Genomic DNA, 16,023 nt, shown 5'->3' on the forward strand with positions numbered 1-16,023 from the left:
TTGCACATGCCTAGCAAATCCTGGGTCAATGTAATTTCTGCTCCTATACTTGGTTAGATGAGACATGCAAACCTAGTCACATCTACTCCTTTCCTTACCTCTTTTCTCCGTGTCTTCTTCAAGGTGTCTTCCGTGAAGCTGTTCCTTCTACCTGTGTCTTTAATTCCAACTGCTTTACTTTTCTTCTTGACTTTGTTCTGTTTTCACTTCTCCACACCTTCCACCATTGCCCCCCTCCTGGCCCATTCCCTTAAGTCTCCATGAGGCCTTCTCAGGTCTCTTCCATTCAAAAAAACCTTTTTTTATCTTTATATTCTTTAGTGACCACCCTATCTCTTTCTCTTCCTTTTCGCAACCAAGTTCTCAAAGGAATGGCCTTCACTCATTTTCATTTCCTTACATTCCATCCACTATCCACCCACTGGATTGGCTTGTACTCTCTACTGAAACTCCTTGCTAAGTGTCCTCCTTGTCAAATCCGGTTTCACTTTATCAGTCCTGGTTTTATTGGACTTTTCTGCCCCCTTGACACTATTAATCACACTCTCCTTCTTAAAGCTTTCTACTTCTTTACACTTTTTTGCTTCCTCATTTCCTTGGTTCTCCTAGAACTTTCTGGCTGTGCCTTCTCAGTTTATTTCCCGGGATAGGCTTCCTCCCCGAAAATTTTCAAGGTTGGTGTAATCATTTGTGTCCCTCTGTTCTTCTCATTCGACATTTTCTTGAAGAGGAATATTGAGTATTGACTAGTATCCTCACATTAGAGTCAGGTCATAACAACTGATGCCCAGCGTTATCTGGTAACAATGACGTAAAATTTTGAATTATCTTTCTACACATACTCTACGTTGTTCATCACTTCATCTGAGTTTCAAATATTCTAGCTGTTTTATGCTCTGTCTCCATTTTCTAAAGACCCTTAATGTGGTCTAGAATTGGAATGAGCATTGGTCTGTAATGGTTCTGAGTTAATTGTGAATCCCTGAAAAAATGAATAAGTCTATTAGAAACCAGCTAATTTCATTTTGTCATTTTGTGGATAACATATTCTGATGTAGGCAGTCCACTTTTTAAGCAAGTTTGCAATAAAGAATTTCCCCTCAAGGTTAATGTAATAGGCAAGCACCTTTTGCTGCAATAGACGGCAAAAGGTAATGAAAGATTAGCTTACATTATGATTCATTATTTCAAAATGTCAGAATAAAGTGGATCTGCTATCTCTTCCAAGCCTCTTGTTCTTTAGAGGAGAGTGCATGTTTTGCTTTTCTAATGTTAATGGATTCACTGTTTTTCTTTTCTTTTCTTTTTTTTTTCCTATTTTTTTCCCCAGGCCAAATTCAGATAATCGGCGCCAGGGTGGCAGAGAGAGATTGGCCAGCACCAGTGACAAGGGAGGCCTGGCCATGGAGTCTGCCAAGGAGACCCGCTACTGTGCAGTGTGCAATGACTATGCCTCAGGCTACCATTATGGAGTTTGGTCTTGCGAGGGCTGTAAGGCCTTCTTCAAGAGAAGTATTCAAGGTAATAGTGTTTTGAAAACAACTTATCCCATTTTTTAATGCTAAGAGGGGAAGCAAGAGAGGAAGGCACACGATCAGCCATTTGTACAAAACACTAACACCTAGCAGCTCCACTGGTATCTACGGTAGAAACATGGAGGAGAGACAAGATCCCAGGAGAAGGGGTTGGCAAATGCCAGGGCGGTTGTGGCTGAGTCCCTGTGCTTCCTCCGTTTGGCAGGATCCCAGCAGTCTTGAGCAACGCTAGAGGAAGAGGATTTCAGTAGCTGGGTCTCTCAGGTGTTGTCCATGCCATGACTGGGGGACGGCAGGAGGATATTTATGTGTTGCAGGCAGCTAGGCTTACGTAATGTAGTGTGATATTAATTATCCATACATAGTTTTTCTCCAACTTGGCTTTGCCCAGGTAAGCATTCTGATCTGATCTTTGCTCCAGACCAATTCTGATTCAACTCATTCTTCTCTTGCTCTTCTTCTATCTCTTTGTCATCTCAGTGGATGATGTGACATTTTGCTAGAATGAGAAGACTCAATGGCTGGTGACTTGTAATAAGGGGTGTATTATCTGTACCAAGCAGTTACTAAGTATGCACCTGTAGCATTTCATTCATTTCATTCCCAATGCCTGCTTCAATCCTTTTCTTGTATACAGTTTTCCAAGTGCAGCTTTTCCAATAGACTGCCAGCTACATTTCATTTCTACTCCAGGAGTGTCTATATTGTTGCTGTATGGTCTATGTAGGATACACGGGGCAATATCAATCATTTTTACTGCCTAAAATATCTATGTTAAAGATCCTTTGACAAGAACAGAGGTCTGAAAGCTGTTGAAGCTAGCTGGATTAACCTTTTGTCTTTTAACACTAGACCACTTTTCTCTGTTCTTATTCCTTTATCTTTTCAGTTTAAGCAAATTTAGTATATAAATAGTAAGAATATTTCTGATGGAGTTTTTGTGTGATTTCCTCTATGGAAATTAAGACTGAAGTAACTTGTTGAAAACCAGAGTCTACTAAATTAATAGGTACTGACTGCAGACACTTTTGAATAGAGAATGAATCACTATTCTCATGGACTTTTTGCTATAGCTCTTCACTGCCCTGATGTGGGGTGAAATCTAGGGAATGATACACACTATTTATTTTTGCTTCCATTGCCAGTGGATGGATTTTTTTAAAAAGGCTATTCATATCTTAACAGAGTAGTGTGTGAGGTTGACTTGGTCCATTTTAAAAGCACTTTTTTTTTTCGACAACTATTACTTTCAACATCTTTTAGAAATCTGCTGTGAGACTTGGACATTTTTTGTTAGAATTTTAATAAAATTTATGTTATCTGATAGTGAATTTTTGTATATATATACATGCCAACATAGATTATTTAATTTTACCAGTAGATGTTAATGCTATCTTAATTTAGAAAAATGATATTTATGTTTTGGTTTAAGTTAGTATAAACCCTTAAAGGTCTTTAGACAGCCATTTTCATTTGTGATTCTCCTTTTTATTTAACTTTATGTAATCTAAGATACTGTTATTTTTATCAAGCATTTAATCTGGTATGGAAAAATCACCTTACAGAGGTAGATTTAGTGGGTAGATTCAACTACAACCTTGGACAAGTCATTTATCTGAGACTGAGTTCCCTCATCTGTAAAAATGATTTAGAGCAGGGGTCAGCAAAGGTTTTCTGCAAAGGACCAGCGAGTAGCTATTTAGGCTTTGCAGGTCCTGTAGTCCCTGTGGCAGCTACTCATCTCTGGCATTGTGGCCGGCAAGCCATGCGCACTGTGTAAATAAACTGGTGGGTGCCAATAAAACTTTATATATACAAACAGGTAACTGACCAGGACTGGCCTGTGGGCCGTAATTTGCTGACTCCTGATTTAATGTATGAAAAGAGAATCGACGGCTTCCAAATCTAATGTTTTGTCTTTCATGTTTACTGAGAACTTACTCTGTACCTGTGCTAGATGGTCTGAGAGAAATAAAAATATTTGTAAGACAATCCATAATCCCACAAAATTTAGAATTTGTTTGGGACATTTATTTGGGGAGGCAAAGGTACTTGTTCTCATGATAGGATTAGAGAGTAAGTCAGTATAAAGTGCTATGCTATTATACAGATAGGGAAAACAGTAGATGAATGTAAGAAAAGAAAATATTGTCAGTTATAAATGTAAAAAGACTGAATTGAAGGTAGAAACGATCTTCCTCCAAGGAACAATGACAGTATTTTCACAAATTATTTTCATCATGTGTGTTCAGCATTTAGGAGTGTGCTATGTAACACCGCATAGAACTTAGTATTGTCTCTAGGCGTTAAGGCATCAGAACAGAAAACGCAGGAGAAAAATATACTAATAAAAATTCAATGAAGAAAATGTAAGCTTATAAAAATAAATATTTTCTGGTATGGCTTTATCTCAAGTTCAAATATTCAAAAAAATTTTTGCTTACTCTTTGATAGTTAAAATATGTATTTGATTTCCATCTTGTACATACAGACTAAATAGTAGGGTTTCATTGTACTATATAACATCGTACTACATAAACTGCACACAAATGCAATTTCTATGTGGCTTCAGAAACTTCTTACTTATCATGGTATGAAGTCATTTATAGAAGGTTTCTTAAATGAGATGATTATTGAGTCTAAAGTTCTGCAGGAAGCCTGGAAACAAGGCAGAGTTATTAACTTTTAAAGATAGAGAGGAACCTTAAAAATTATAAAGTTCACTAATTTATTAATTTGTTCATTGAATGCCTCTACTAGGCAAAGCACTGTGTGAGGTCCTGGAGCTACAGTTATAGGGAACACATAGTCCTTACCGCCATAGAGCTTAAAGGTAGTAGAAGAGATGGACAAATAAACCAGCGATTAAATTACAGTGTGATAAGTCCCAAGATGAGGGTGAGTGCAGGTCTTACAGGAGTCCAAGCTTCACTCATTCCTGGTGGGGGTTGAGTCAGGCTCTCAGAGAAAGTTTCCAGATTTAAAATTGTCTGGAGGATTTTGCAAGTGAGCAAAATGAAGAAGGGCAGGATGAGTGCTCAATCATATGAAAGTGGGACTGAGTGTGCAAGCAAAGACCAGGAGGTAAGGTAGAGTTTGGGGAGTTCTATGAATAAAAATTAATAAGCTTAATATACTATTTGATTAAACAAAGACATTTGGGCCATATATTTGTTCTTGGACTGTGTAAAAACAAAGCAATTTATTTCCCTTTGACTTTAATGGCATTTCCATCTATTTGATTTGTTTGTGCATATAAGAGGAAAACACCAGAGCAACGAGTCTTTCTCATTATGGTCTTGATAACTTGGAACTAAAAAGTTTTACTGAACTTCTGTGACTTTATAAATCATACTGCCCCTCAAACCTATTTAAGGATAGTGAAGGGTCTGACATGATTCAGGTAGAAAGTTTTGAAGATGCTGTAGCTCTTCCTGTTTTCCTTGTTACTTAAGAGGAGAACTAGAAGTGAGTATCCATCAGATTACTCTAGTGGTCTAAGTGTTTAGTTGAAGAGGTAGAGTGTTTGACTTGAAAGCATACAAATTTTCATCCCCTTCTTAGTGTGTGAACTTGATTACTCAAGAAATTGAGTAATGGCCTCCAGTTGAACTTACTTTTTTTTTTTTTTTTTTAAGGCAAAGTCAAGGACACAATTTAAGGGAGATGAGTGAAATTGGTTGTCCTGTGAATTTATTAATCACTGCAAGTATATAAGCAGTGTTCCTTAAGGTGTGTTGTAGGCAGAGACTCTGGGTTGAGTTATATTAGCAGATTTGATTATAGGTTCAGCAGCCAGGTACTATCTTTGAATGTTATTCCAAGGAAAAAGGACTACAAGGAGCTCGCTGCTTGGTCATAATAATATTACAAATAAGTACTATAAAGACCATGTTATGGTCTTATATTATAAATTGTCATGAGGCACAGTGGAGGCTCAAACCTATCTATATACCCCTAAATATACCATAGGGGTATATAGATAGGTTTATATACCCTGCCGCTTTATATTTTCTTTTTAAGGCATCTATGGAAGATGCTTAACATTCCACCAAACAGATATGGCCCAGGCACGTGTTGGCTTAAAGGTTAGCTAAGGTCAGAAGGACATGGCATCAGGGTGGAGTCTGGTTATGGTTCAATGCAGTGGGGGTCTTAGGTCCGACAAGGATTACTAAGCCTTAGAAAGCTTCAGGGTGAGAGTCCAGCACCCTGGATAGCTCCTTCAACAGCTGCCTGGGTAAGCAGAGACTGACTTTCTAAAGAACCCCAGGCCTGTTCAGCTGGTCTATGAAAAGAGAACTTAGTTCTTCTCTGCTTATGAACTCACTCTTGTTTGGCCAAGATGGATTTGTTTTTATGCTTAGTTTCCCATTTCCAGTTACCTTTTGTCTTGACCTGTGCACCCCTGTCTGGAAAAGACCAGAGGATGAGGTAGAAGTGGAGGCTGCTCTCTCATTATAGAACTGTCTTATCTCTGGGGTCCTTTCAGAGATATGGCTCAGAGTTGATTCTGGCAGTACATGCAAAAGTACTTAGTTCAAAAGTACTAAGTCTTTAGTCTCCACATTTCTGCACTTACCCCTCTACCGTCTAGTCTCCACTCGACAGCAGGAGAGAACTTTTAGATACGTTAATCAGGTCATATAATCTTATACTTAAAACTCTCACTGCACTTAAAGTCCAGATTCCTTTCTTGGCTTAAAATGCTCTACATGGTCATATTCCTGCTTCTTTCTCTTCCCATCACTGTAATCCAGCCGCAATGGCCATCTTTCTCTTATCCCAACACACGACCCGTGTTCCTTCCTCAGGACCTTAGCACATGTGGTTCCCTTGCACCTTTGCTTGCAAAACCCAGCTTTTTACTTGGCTGGCTTCTTGTCATTCAATCTCTGTCCAAGATCACGTTCTCAGAGAAGTCTCCCCTGACTACCCCATCAAAAAAAACCATACAAACCTTTGCCTCTAGTTTTTTTTTTTTTAAATAGTTTTCTTATTTTCCTTTAAGGCCCTTAAACCCTTAGTGAACTTTTAAATTTATTCATTTAGTTGATTAGTATCTGTCTGCAACAGGTGCCAGCTTCAAATATTCCTGCCCAAGCTTGGGTGGAATCTCAGTGAGAGCTGATTTCTGGTTTGGTCTGCCCTGTTTGTTGCTATAACTCCCGTGTCTATAGTCATGTTGGGCACACGTCTGTTGAATAATAGAATATGGCAAGAAGTCAAAAGAATGGTAGATAAAACCTGCTGGAGGACCACAGAGAAGGGAGCTATTTCTTCGGGTAAGCCTAGCAAGAGAAGTGTTAATGCACCTGGTGTATTTGATATCGGCCTGGAAAGAATTGGAGGATGTTCATAGGCATTAAAAAGTTTGGGGAAGAATTCCAGAAATGTGAAATAGTATAAACTGAGAAATGCGCAGCAGAAATTGAGTAAATCAGCTGCGAAAGAATAGAGGGCTTATTGTCTTCTCTGTGCCTCTTCATTTTCCCTTTTCATCTCTCTACAAGCAGGCATTCCCCAGAGTTTGCAACCTCTGTTCCCTTCACCTTCTCATCCTTTTCCCCTCCCAGTTTCCTAAGCAATGTTGTACATATCTGTTATGGGTTGAATTGTGTCTCCCCAAAAGACATGTTGAAGTCCTGATCCCGCAGGACTTCAGAATGTCACCTGGTTTGGAAATAGGGTCGTTGTGGATATAATTAGTTAAGATGAGGCCATACTAGAATAGGGCAGGGCCTTAAATCAATATGACTAATGTTCTTACTGGAAGAGGAAATTTGGACAGAGAGACAGGGAGGAGAATGCCATGAGATGATGGAGAGAGATATTCAAGTGAAGCATCTACCAGCAAGGAGCACCAAGGATTGCTGGCAAACACCAGGAGGCAAGTGATTCTTCCCTACAGGTTTCAGGGGGAGCGTGGCTCCGCTGACACCTTGATTTCAGACTTTCAGCCTCCAGAACTGTGAGGCAATACTTTATGTTGTTACTCCTTTGTGGTACTTTGTTATGACAGCCCTAGGGAACAGCATTTAAGACCTAAAGTATTACAGCTATGTAAGTATCTCCCAAGTCTAGCTCCCCGCTGTATCAACCTTGCTTCTTAGCGACTCCTGTGTATCCCTGACACTAGCCACTCCTCCTAACTGCTTTTATATTGGTTCCCGAACCATTCCCTCAGGCATCCACACTTAAAAGCTTGGAGTTAGTTACCCTCATCTTTTCACTTTGCAGTCCTTCCCTGTGATGGTTCCTGTCAGAACTGTTGTGTAATCCTGTTGTGTCTATCTCTTTAATGTCTGTCCATCCAATTCCCACTGCTCAGAGTTTGCCCATTAACTTTCACCAGGATCACTGCAATAATTTACTTTTTCTTTTTGCTTTCTTCATTTGTCATTTATTTCATTTGTTTTCCTTCTTCCAAACCCGTCTGTACTGACAGTCTATACACATTAGTAAATCACTAATCATGTCAATACTTTGCACAGAATTCTTTGATGACTTTCACGCCCATGGAATAATCCTTAGACAACCAAGCATTCAAGGATTTCCCCAGTCTTGCCATAGCCTATTTTTCTAGTTGTTTTAAAGTCACTGTTTCTACTTCTGAAGTAGACTCTCTAGCCTACTACTTGCTGTTACTCAAACATGACCATTCCATTGCTTAGCCAGGAATTTCTTTCCAGATTTACCTGTACAATTTCTTCTTGTCCTCCTCAAAGTGACTGTCATCAAACCTCTGATTTTAATGCAGAAGTTCTCTCTCCGCTCGGCACTCTGTATTACACTCCACACTTTGTGTCTGTGGGTTCAACTAACCCTGGATTAAAAATATTTAAAAAAAAATCCATAAAGTTCCAAAAAGCAAAACTTGAATTTTCCTTGTGCCAGCCAACTATTTACATAGCGTTTACATTGTATTTACAACTATTTGCATTTACATTATATTAGGTATTATAAATAATCTAGAGATGATTTAAAGTATACTGGAGGATGTGTGTAGGTCATATGCAAATGCTACAGCTATTTTGTATAAGGCACTGCAACTGCCACATATTGTGGTATCTGAGGGGGATCCTATAATCAATCCCCCAAGGATGCTGCGGGATGACTGTTCCCATTGCCTAGGATTGCCGGTACAGGCATACCTTGTTTTATTGCACAGTGATTTACTGCTCTTTGTAAATACTGCGTTTTTTTACATATTGAAGGTTTGTGGCAACCCTGCCTCAAATGTCTATTGGCACCATTTTTCCAACAGCATTTGCTCACTTCATGTTTCCATATCACATTTTAGTAATTCTCACAATATTTCAAACTTTTTCATTATTACTGTGTTTGTTATGGTGGTCTCTGATCAGTTTTCTTTGATGTTACTGCTGTAATCGTTTGGGGGGCATCATGAACAGCACCCAGATGTGAAGGTGAACTTAGTTGATAAATGTTGTGTGTTCTGACTGCTCCACCGATGAGCTGTTCCCCAGTCTCTGTCCTTCTCCTTGGGCCTCCCTATTCTCTGAGACATAACAATATTAAACTTAGGCCAGTTAATAACTCTACAGTGGCCTCTGATTGTTCAAGTCAAAGGAAAAGTCAGTCGATGTAGCAAACTTCATTGTTGCCTTATATTAAGAAATTGTCATACGGGGATATGTGTATAAAAACAGATGATTGAACTTGGTGTACCCCCCAAAAATAATTAATAAATAAATTAAAAAAAAAAAAAGAAATTGTCACTTTCAGCAGCCATCACCCTGATCAGTTATCAGTCATCAATGTTGAGGCAAGACCCTCCACCAGCAAAAGGATTATGACTGGCTGAAGGCTCAGATGATGGTTAGCATTTTTTAGCAATAAAGCATTTTTTAATTAAGGCATGTACATTGTTTAAGACGTAATGCTATTGCACACAATAGATGACAGTATAGTATAAACATAACTTCTCTATGTATTGGGAAACCAAAAAATTCTTATGACTCCTTTTATTGTGATATTCACTTTATTGCAGTGGTTTGGAACCCAATCCTCAAAATCTCCGAGGTCTGCTTGTACTTGTGTATGTGTGTCTGTCTCTTACTGACTGTGAGTTTCCCAAAGGTAAGGCCCAAATCAAGGCTATTACAGGAGTCAATGAATAAATACAAGAATGAAAGGATGACTAAGATCAGTTTGCTTTAAGGAACACAAAGCCATTACATTTTTTCAATCACAGGAGAGAGAGGACAAAACAGTCTTTAATTAAGATTAATCTGCCGGAGGCATTATAGGAGAGACCAGAGAGGGGAGCAACTAAAAGCACGAGGGTGAATTTGGCTGGTTTCACATACCTTAGACATACTAAAAACCTGGACTTTGGTATTTGTGAAATAGGAAAAAAGGAATACAACAAAGGATATTATAATGAAAGTATCTACTTTGTTTTAAGATGATTCAGTATTAAGTATCTGGAAAAGAAGGAAGTTAAAGAGGTTCAAAAACAGAGGAAAATGACAGTGTCATCACCTGAACTGGGAAAATCAAGAGCAAGGCCATTAGAGAGGGGCAGAGTAAGTTCAATTCCAGACATACTTTTTGACGTGATAGCTGAACATCCAGTTAGAATCATCCAACAGCTCCAGAAACAGAAGCAGCACTCTGCAGACGGTACAGGGGTGGAAATTGGAATCAGTTTCCTCAATTAGTTTTAAAGAAACTTGGTGAAATGAATGGTTTAACTACTTCCTGAAGGTTGTCCATTATTAATAATGAAGAAGTAACTCCGGAAACATCCTCCTGATCCTCATGATAATATGAGTTCCCTGGATCTTACCAAAACCTTGTAAGAAGCACTCTCATTATCAAAAGTGTATGTTCAAGGCCCTTCTAAACAGGAAAATCACAAATTAGCCCAATAGGGCCAAATGCTGCTCTCCAGGATCTTATAATTTGAGAACATGCTGGTACCAACACATTAGCTGTACAAACAGTAAACCGCAGGAGCGAATATAAGGATTTTTATGATGTTCAAATAAAAAGCAATCTTTTCTCCCCCCAAATTGTTAATACTGTGGGAGTCCATAAACATGTTTTCTAACCCAGAAACATGCAAATTGTGCAACAGAGAAATAAGACAATTGGGCCAAAGGGCAGAAGAGTTTTAGTGTGTATACATGTGAGCTATTGTGTAATTTTCAAATGCAAGCATTTATAATGAAACTTTTTAAAAGAAAAGTCTTACCTCCAGCTATTGGTAAATTTGCATGATGTTTGGCTCCTGGTTCTCAACAGAGAAAAAGAAAGGCACAACCCTAAAATTAAGACCGGAAAACCTCCTTCCATGTAAGAATGCCATCCATATTACCAATTTTAAGTGCTAGTTACTCTTTAATGTTACAGTATGAAAATTAGAGGTGCACGCGCGCATGCATGCATTTGAAGAAGGGTTCAGAAAAGCAAAACCATAGTCTTTCTACCTGTGAAATGACAGTAGCTCTTCTTCTTCTTCTTTTTTTTTTTTTCTATCCTTCGGCCAAGTAATCTTTATCTTGGAGATAATTAAGACAAAATGCATCTGACAAATAAAATCAGTATAGAATCCCTATTTCTTGGCAGCTCTTGTGGACACAGCTGAAGCTTTCAGAGGTCTTTAAGTACCATGGCAACAAATGCCTTTGAAGGGTAAGTGAAGGTTCCAAATGTTTTTAATCGCTGGTTTTTTTTATGCTACCACTTCAAGCATTCTTTTTCCTCTTTTTGTTCATCTGATTGAAATTAAATTTCCAATTTCCCCACTAAATGGTTCTGTCCTGGTTATGGTGTCGACTGTTTCCATTAAAGTAGCAGACTTTGTGCCCATATAGAGTGGTTAAGCTTATCAACAATTCCATTAGAAAGCCCTGTTTATGAGTGGCAATAATTTCGCATAGAAATTATAGATAGCCTTTAATGGGCGTATTTTCAAAGGGCATTAACTAGCCCTCAAAATTGTGCGCTAACACTGTTCTTATAAAACCTACCAATGGCGGTCCATGTCCTAATCCTGCCTAAATTTCCCACTCCTTCGTAGAAAGCTACTGTTGATACCTTTAAAATGCTATTTCCTTTTAGATCCTTTCAGAGAGAATGGCCTGATTCTCTGATACCCATTCAGAGAAAAGTATGCTTTGAGATGTAATCTGCTCATTTCTGAACCATATATTATATTTTGCTATTTCAGAACTGTGTATACACGTTATACTATAACCTGCTTGCCTGGCTTTTGGACTGAAAAATAGCAACACTCAAGAAAAATCTGTTTTATAGATCTGCTATCCACTTTTTCTTGCAGTTATGTTAATTCTCTGCTCATGTGTGAATTTTAGAGCAGATTTAACATTTTTAAAGAAAAGAAGGGCTTTACTTGAGAAAGAGAGAATATAGTGGGGAAAGCATTCTATTATTTTCCTCACATTTTCATCTTCCTTTAGCTGAAATAAAAAGATATATTTTTTTTCAGTTGCTAGAAATAAAGGAACAAAGTAAGCAATTTAATTATTAAAGTATAATTTCTCTCTGCCATAGGTACTGTTCTTTCTATTTTCTTTGGGAAAGAGTACATGGATTTTAAATTTTATCCAAATGAACATCATCTTTATCTGATTCATTTAGCAGTTTCAAAGCCATGTATTACTGTATGCTAACACATATGTATGGAATCTAAAAAAATGGTACTGATGAACCCAGTGGCAGGTCAAGAATAAAGATGCAGATGTAGAGGACACGGGTCTGGGGGTGGGGGGTGGGAAGGGAGGGGAAACTGGGATGAAGTGAGAGAGTAGCATAGACATGTATACACCACCAAATGTAAAATAGATAGCTAGTGGGAAGATGCTGTGTAACACAGGGAGATCAACTCGATGATTGGTGATGACCTAGAGGGGTGGGGTAGGGAGGGTGGGAGGGCTGCTCAAGAGGGAGGGGATATGGGGATATATGTATAAATACAGCTACTTCACCTTGTCATACAGCAGAAACTGGCACAACAGTGTAAAGCAATTATACTCCAATAAAGTTCTGGAAAAAAAAAACCAAAAACCAAAACATGTATTAGGAAGTATGGAGTAAGTAAGTAAAGAAATTCTTAAATCATCTCGCAGGGATGAGTGGCTAGATTACATTTATAAATATACATTTTTTTGTGATTCAAATCTAAGCACAGTGATTTAAAAGACCCCTGTATACACTTTACTGTATTTCATTAAGTGGTGCACACAATATTTTCCTTATACACAAGAGAAGATAAATTACAGTTCTTAAAATAATCAAAATTCAGAATAGTTTTGTTCCTTTGACACTTCAGAGTTCCTAATGAGAGATTTCATTTGAAAATTATGTAGACATGCACTTACCACTACTACTAACTAGTGACACGATGGGAGATCGCAGTCACCTTGGAGATGGTTCTCCTCTTTATTTTGTTTTTCTTGCTGCTAGCATGTTGCTCACTCTTCTCGCTACACAAGTGCCTGCTGACCGGCCCCATCTCTGCCCTCTCGACCAACATCACCGTGCGCAGTTCTGCGTACTGGCCTCTGTTCTTAGCAAGTTAATTTGGTCGATGTCTTCACCAGCTCCTTGTGGGAGTTGTTCTCCCTCTGCCTTGTGTTATCTGGTACATGCCATTCTCTCCCCTCTCACCACCGAACCTGACTCCTAAGAAGTGTTGGCTGTCTTTTACCCAATTCTTATTTTTCCTTGTTGTACTCTTCTTAGTTTGTGTCTTCTTAGCCTGCAGACTTCCCTGTTCAAGTTCCTCCAGCCACTCTACCCAAGAGGGCTAACTCTTGGAGCTCAGAGACTTAGAACAAGATTTTTTATGCAACAGATATTTCTGGAATGATCAATTTTTTTTTAGCCCTGGGGGAAATGCAAAGTATAAAATCCATAGACTCTGAGATCCAATTAAGAATTCAGCCTGTACAAAAATGGAAAGATTGTAATAATACACACTAAACCACAGAAGCATTAAACTCAGCACTGCAGGAGATGCCTCAAAGCTGCATAAAGGAACAAAGGAGTATCTCGGAAGATAAGGTTATGAGTTGAGAGGAAGGAGTGGGCACAGTGCACTGGAGTAAAGTTGAAGACATTGTGGTGTTGAAATTGATACTCTACTCAGAGGACCAGGCAGAGAGTTCTACTTCAGTGTAAGTGCCCTGTGATTTTTTTTTTTATTCATTTATTTATTGGCTCTGATGGGTCTTTGTTGCTGCGCACGGGCTTTCTCTAGTTGTAGCAAACGGGGTCTACTTTTTGTTGTGATGCGCGGGCTTCTCAGTGAGGTGGCTTCTCTTGTTGTGGAGCACAGGCTCTAGGGCTTCAATAGTTGTGGCACGTGGACTCAGTAGTTGTGTACTGTGTGATTTATTGCTGTGATTGCCTGGCTTACTTCTGTATGTTTAATGCTGTAGAGCATTATACAGTATTTTAGGGGAGTAGGGGTTTTTTTCTTTTTCACTTTTGAAGTTTATTTGTAGTTTATTTTTTAAAATTTTTATTGAAATGTTGATTCACAATGTTGTATTAGATTCAGGTGTACAGCAAAATGATTCAGTTACACACACACACATATACGTATACATGGGTTTTTATTATTTGTAACATATTTTAAAAACATATTTCATGTGTATATCTGTACTGCTATCATTAGTAGTAAGTCTATCATGCATTCAGAGGTTGATAATACTTTACTCATTTCCAGGATAATGTGCTATTTCAGTTTACTTTTGAAGTTTGACGTGGGAGTGATGTTAATAAAAATCTGAAGATATTCCTTTATAATAATATATAATGTAGCTATTATGCGGGTAAATATATTTGATATATGATGTGGAAGAAAACAATTGGTCCCAAGTTAAGATATGTTTAAGTAGGCTTAGCTTAGACTCTATAACTTTTATGTTTGTAACTTTCTTGATTTTTTTTCCTGGTTTTAATTTTATGAAACATTTATGAAAGGGTGTTTTTAAAAATGGCTAGAGATTTTCACTTCTAAGTGTTGACATAAACTTCCCTGTAATGTGAACCACTAGTAGATGGTAAACTTAGATGCATCCTTTAATTTTTTAAAATTGTGGCAGTAAACCTGATCTCAGAGAAGAAAAAAAAATGGTTTGGTGAGCTTTCATCAATTTTGTAAAGGGTGTTTGGAGGATTTCATTTCCTCTCTCTTCCATTCTTTCTATATAATACTTTATCCTAAGGTTGGTACTGTTGGTGCAGTTGGTGTAAAGGCATAAGATGACAGCGATACGTGAATTTAGATCCCAGAAATGGGCTTTTTTTTTTTTTTTTTTTAACTCTGCCACCTGTTCTGGCTGTGTTCCTTCCTGACTTTTTGTAAATCCACGTGAGGACCAGGAGGGCTAGTTCAACTCTGGGGCTCCTTTTTCTTGTTTTTGCATCTCCTTCCTGAACCAAGTAAGGGCATCAGAGTCACAATTCCTGATTTGGATCCATTTTCCTAGAAATACAAGTACTGTTAAGGGCCCTGTGGACTATGTATTACTCATTAAATGCTTCTTAGAGAGTCACTGTTTCTGAATACAAGACAGGAGAAAGTCTTTGAGTCAGAGGTTTCTTGTAAACACTTCTATGAGCGTGTGTGTGTGTATTCACACATGTATGCACACACACATATGTACATACATAAATACACACTTTCACATACACACTTATGTAGAGAGGGAAAGAAGTACTGACAGACTTTGGAAATATTTACTACAATATATTAACAGTGACTATCTCTGAGTCATAGGATTATGACTAAATTTTAATCTTTTGCTAATCTGCATTTTAATTTTTCTAATAAGCATATTTACTTGTGTAATAAAAAATTATTTTAAAGATCCATGTTATAATTGATTCATTTCACACTAGTATCTCCTTTTCTCTTTCCTTAGGAGAGAAAAATTGTTATGTATCTAGCAAGTCTTCATTTAATTTTATTTATTTATTTATTATTTTTTGGGGGGTACACCAAGTTCAATCATCTGTTTTTACACACATATCCCCGTATTCCCTCCCTCCCTTGACTCCCCCCCCACCCTCCCTCGAGTCCCCCCCACCCTCCCCGTCCCAGTCCTCTAAGGCATCTTCCATCCTCGAGTTGAACTCCCTTTGTTATACAATAACTTCCCACTGGCTATCTATTTTACAGTTGGTAGTATATATATGTTTGTGCTACTCTCTCGCTTCGTCTCAGCTTCCCCTTCACCCCCCGCCCCCTCCCAAACCTCGAGTTCTCCAGTCCATTCTCTGCACCTGCGTCCTTGTTCTTGTCACTGAGTTCATCAGTACCATTTTTAGATTCCATATATGTGAGTTAGCATACAATATTTGTCTTTCTCTTTCTGACTTACTTCACTCTGTATGACAGACTCTAGGTCTATCTACCTCATTACATATAGCTCCATCTCATCCCTTTTTATAGCTGAGTAATATTCCATTGTGTATATATGCCACA

The 16,023-nt window shown here is 38.2% G+C and overlaps 1 protein-coding gene across 6 annotated transcripts in view; it reads left to right on the forward strand.

The window, feature by feature from the left end:
- The window catches only part of ESR1 (estrogen receptor 1), a 357,503-nt gene that overhangs the window by 138,770 nt on the left and 202,710 nt on the right, over window positions 1–16,023 (forward strand). For all 6 annotated transcript variants that reach the window (XM_057738591.1, XM_057738593.1, XM_057738590.1 and 3 more), the window contains one exon: window positions 1,331–1,521. In XM_057738591.1, coding sequence (XP_057594574.1) covers window positions 1,331–1,521 — 191 coding nt within the window. The remainder of the gene's footprint in view (window positions 1–1,330; window positions 1,522–16,023) is intronic.

Source organism: Hippopotamus amphibius, chromosome 6 (assembly GCF_030028045.1).
Source record: "Hippopotamus amphibius kiboko isolate mHipAmp2 chromosome 6, mHipAmp2.hap2, whole genome shotgun sequence".
Lineage (NCBI taxonomy): Eukaryota > Metazoa > Chordata > Mammalia > Artiodactyla > Hippopotamidae > Hippopotamus > Hippopotamus amphibius.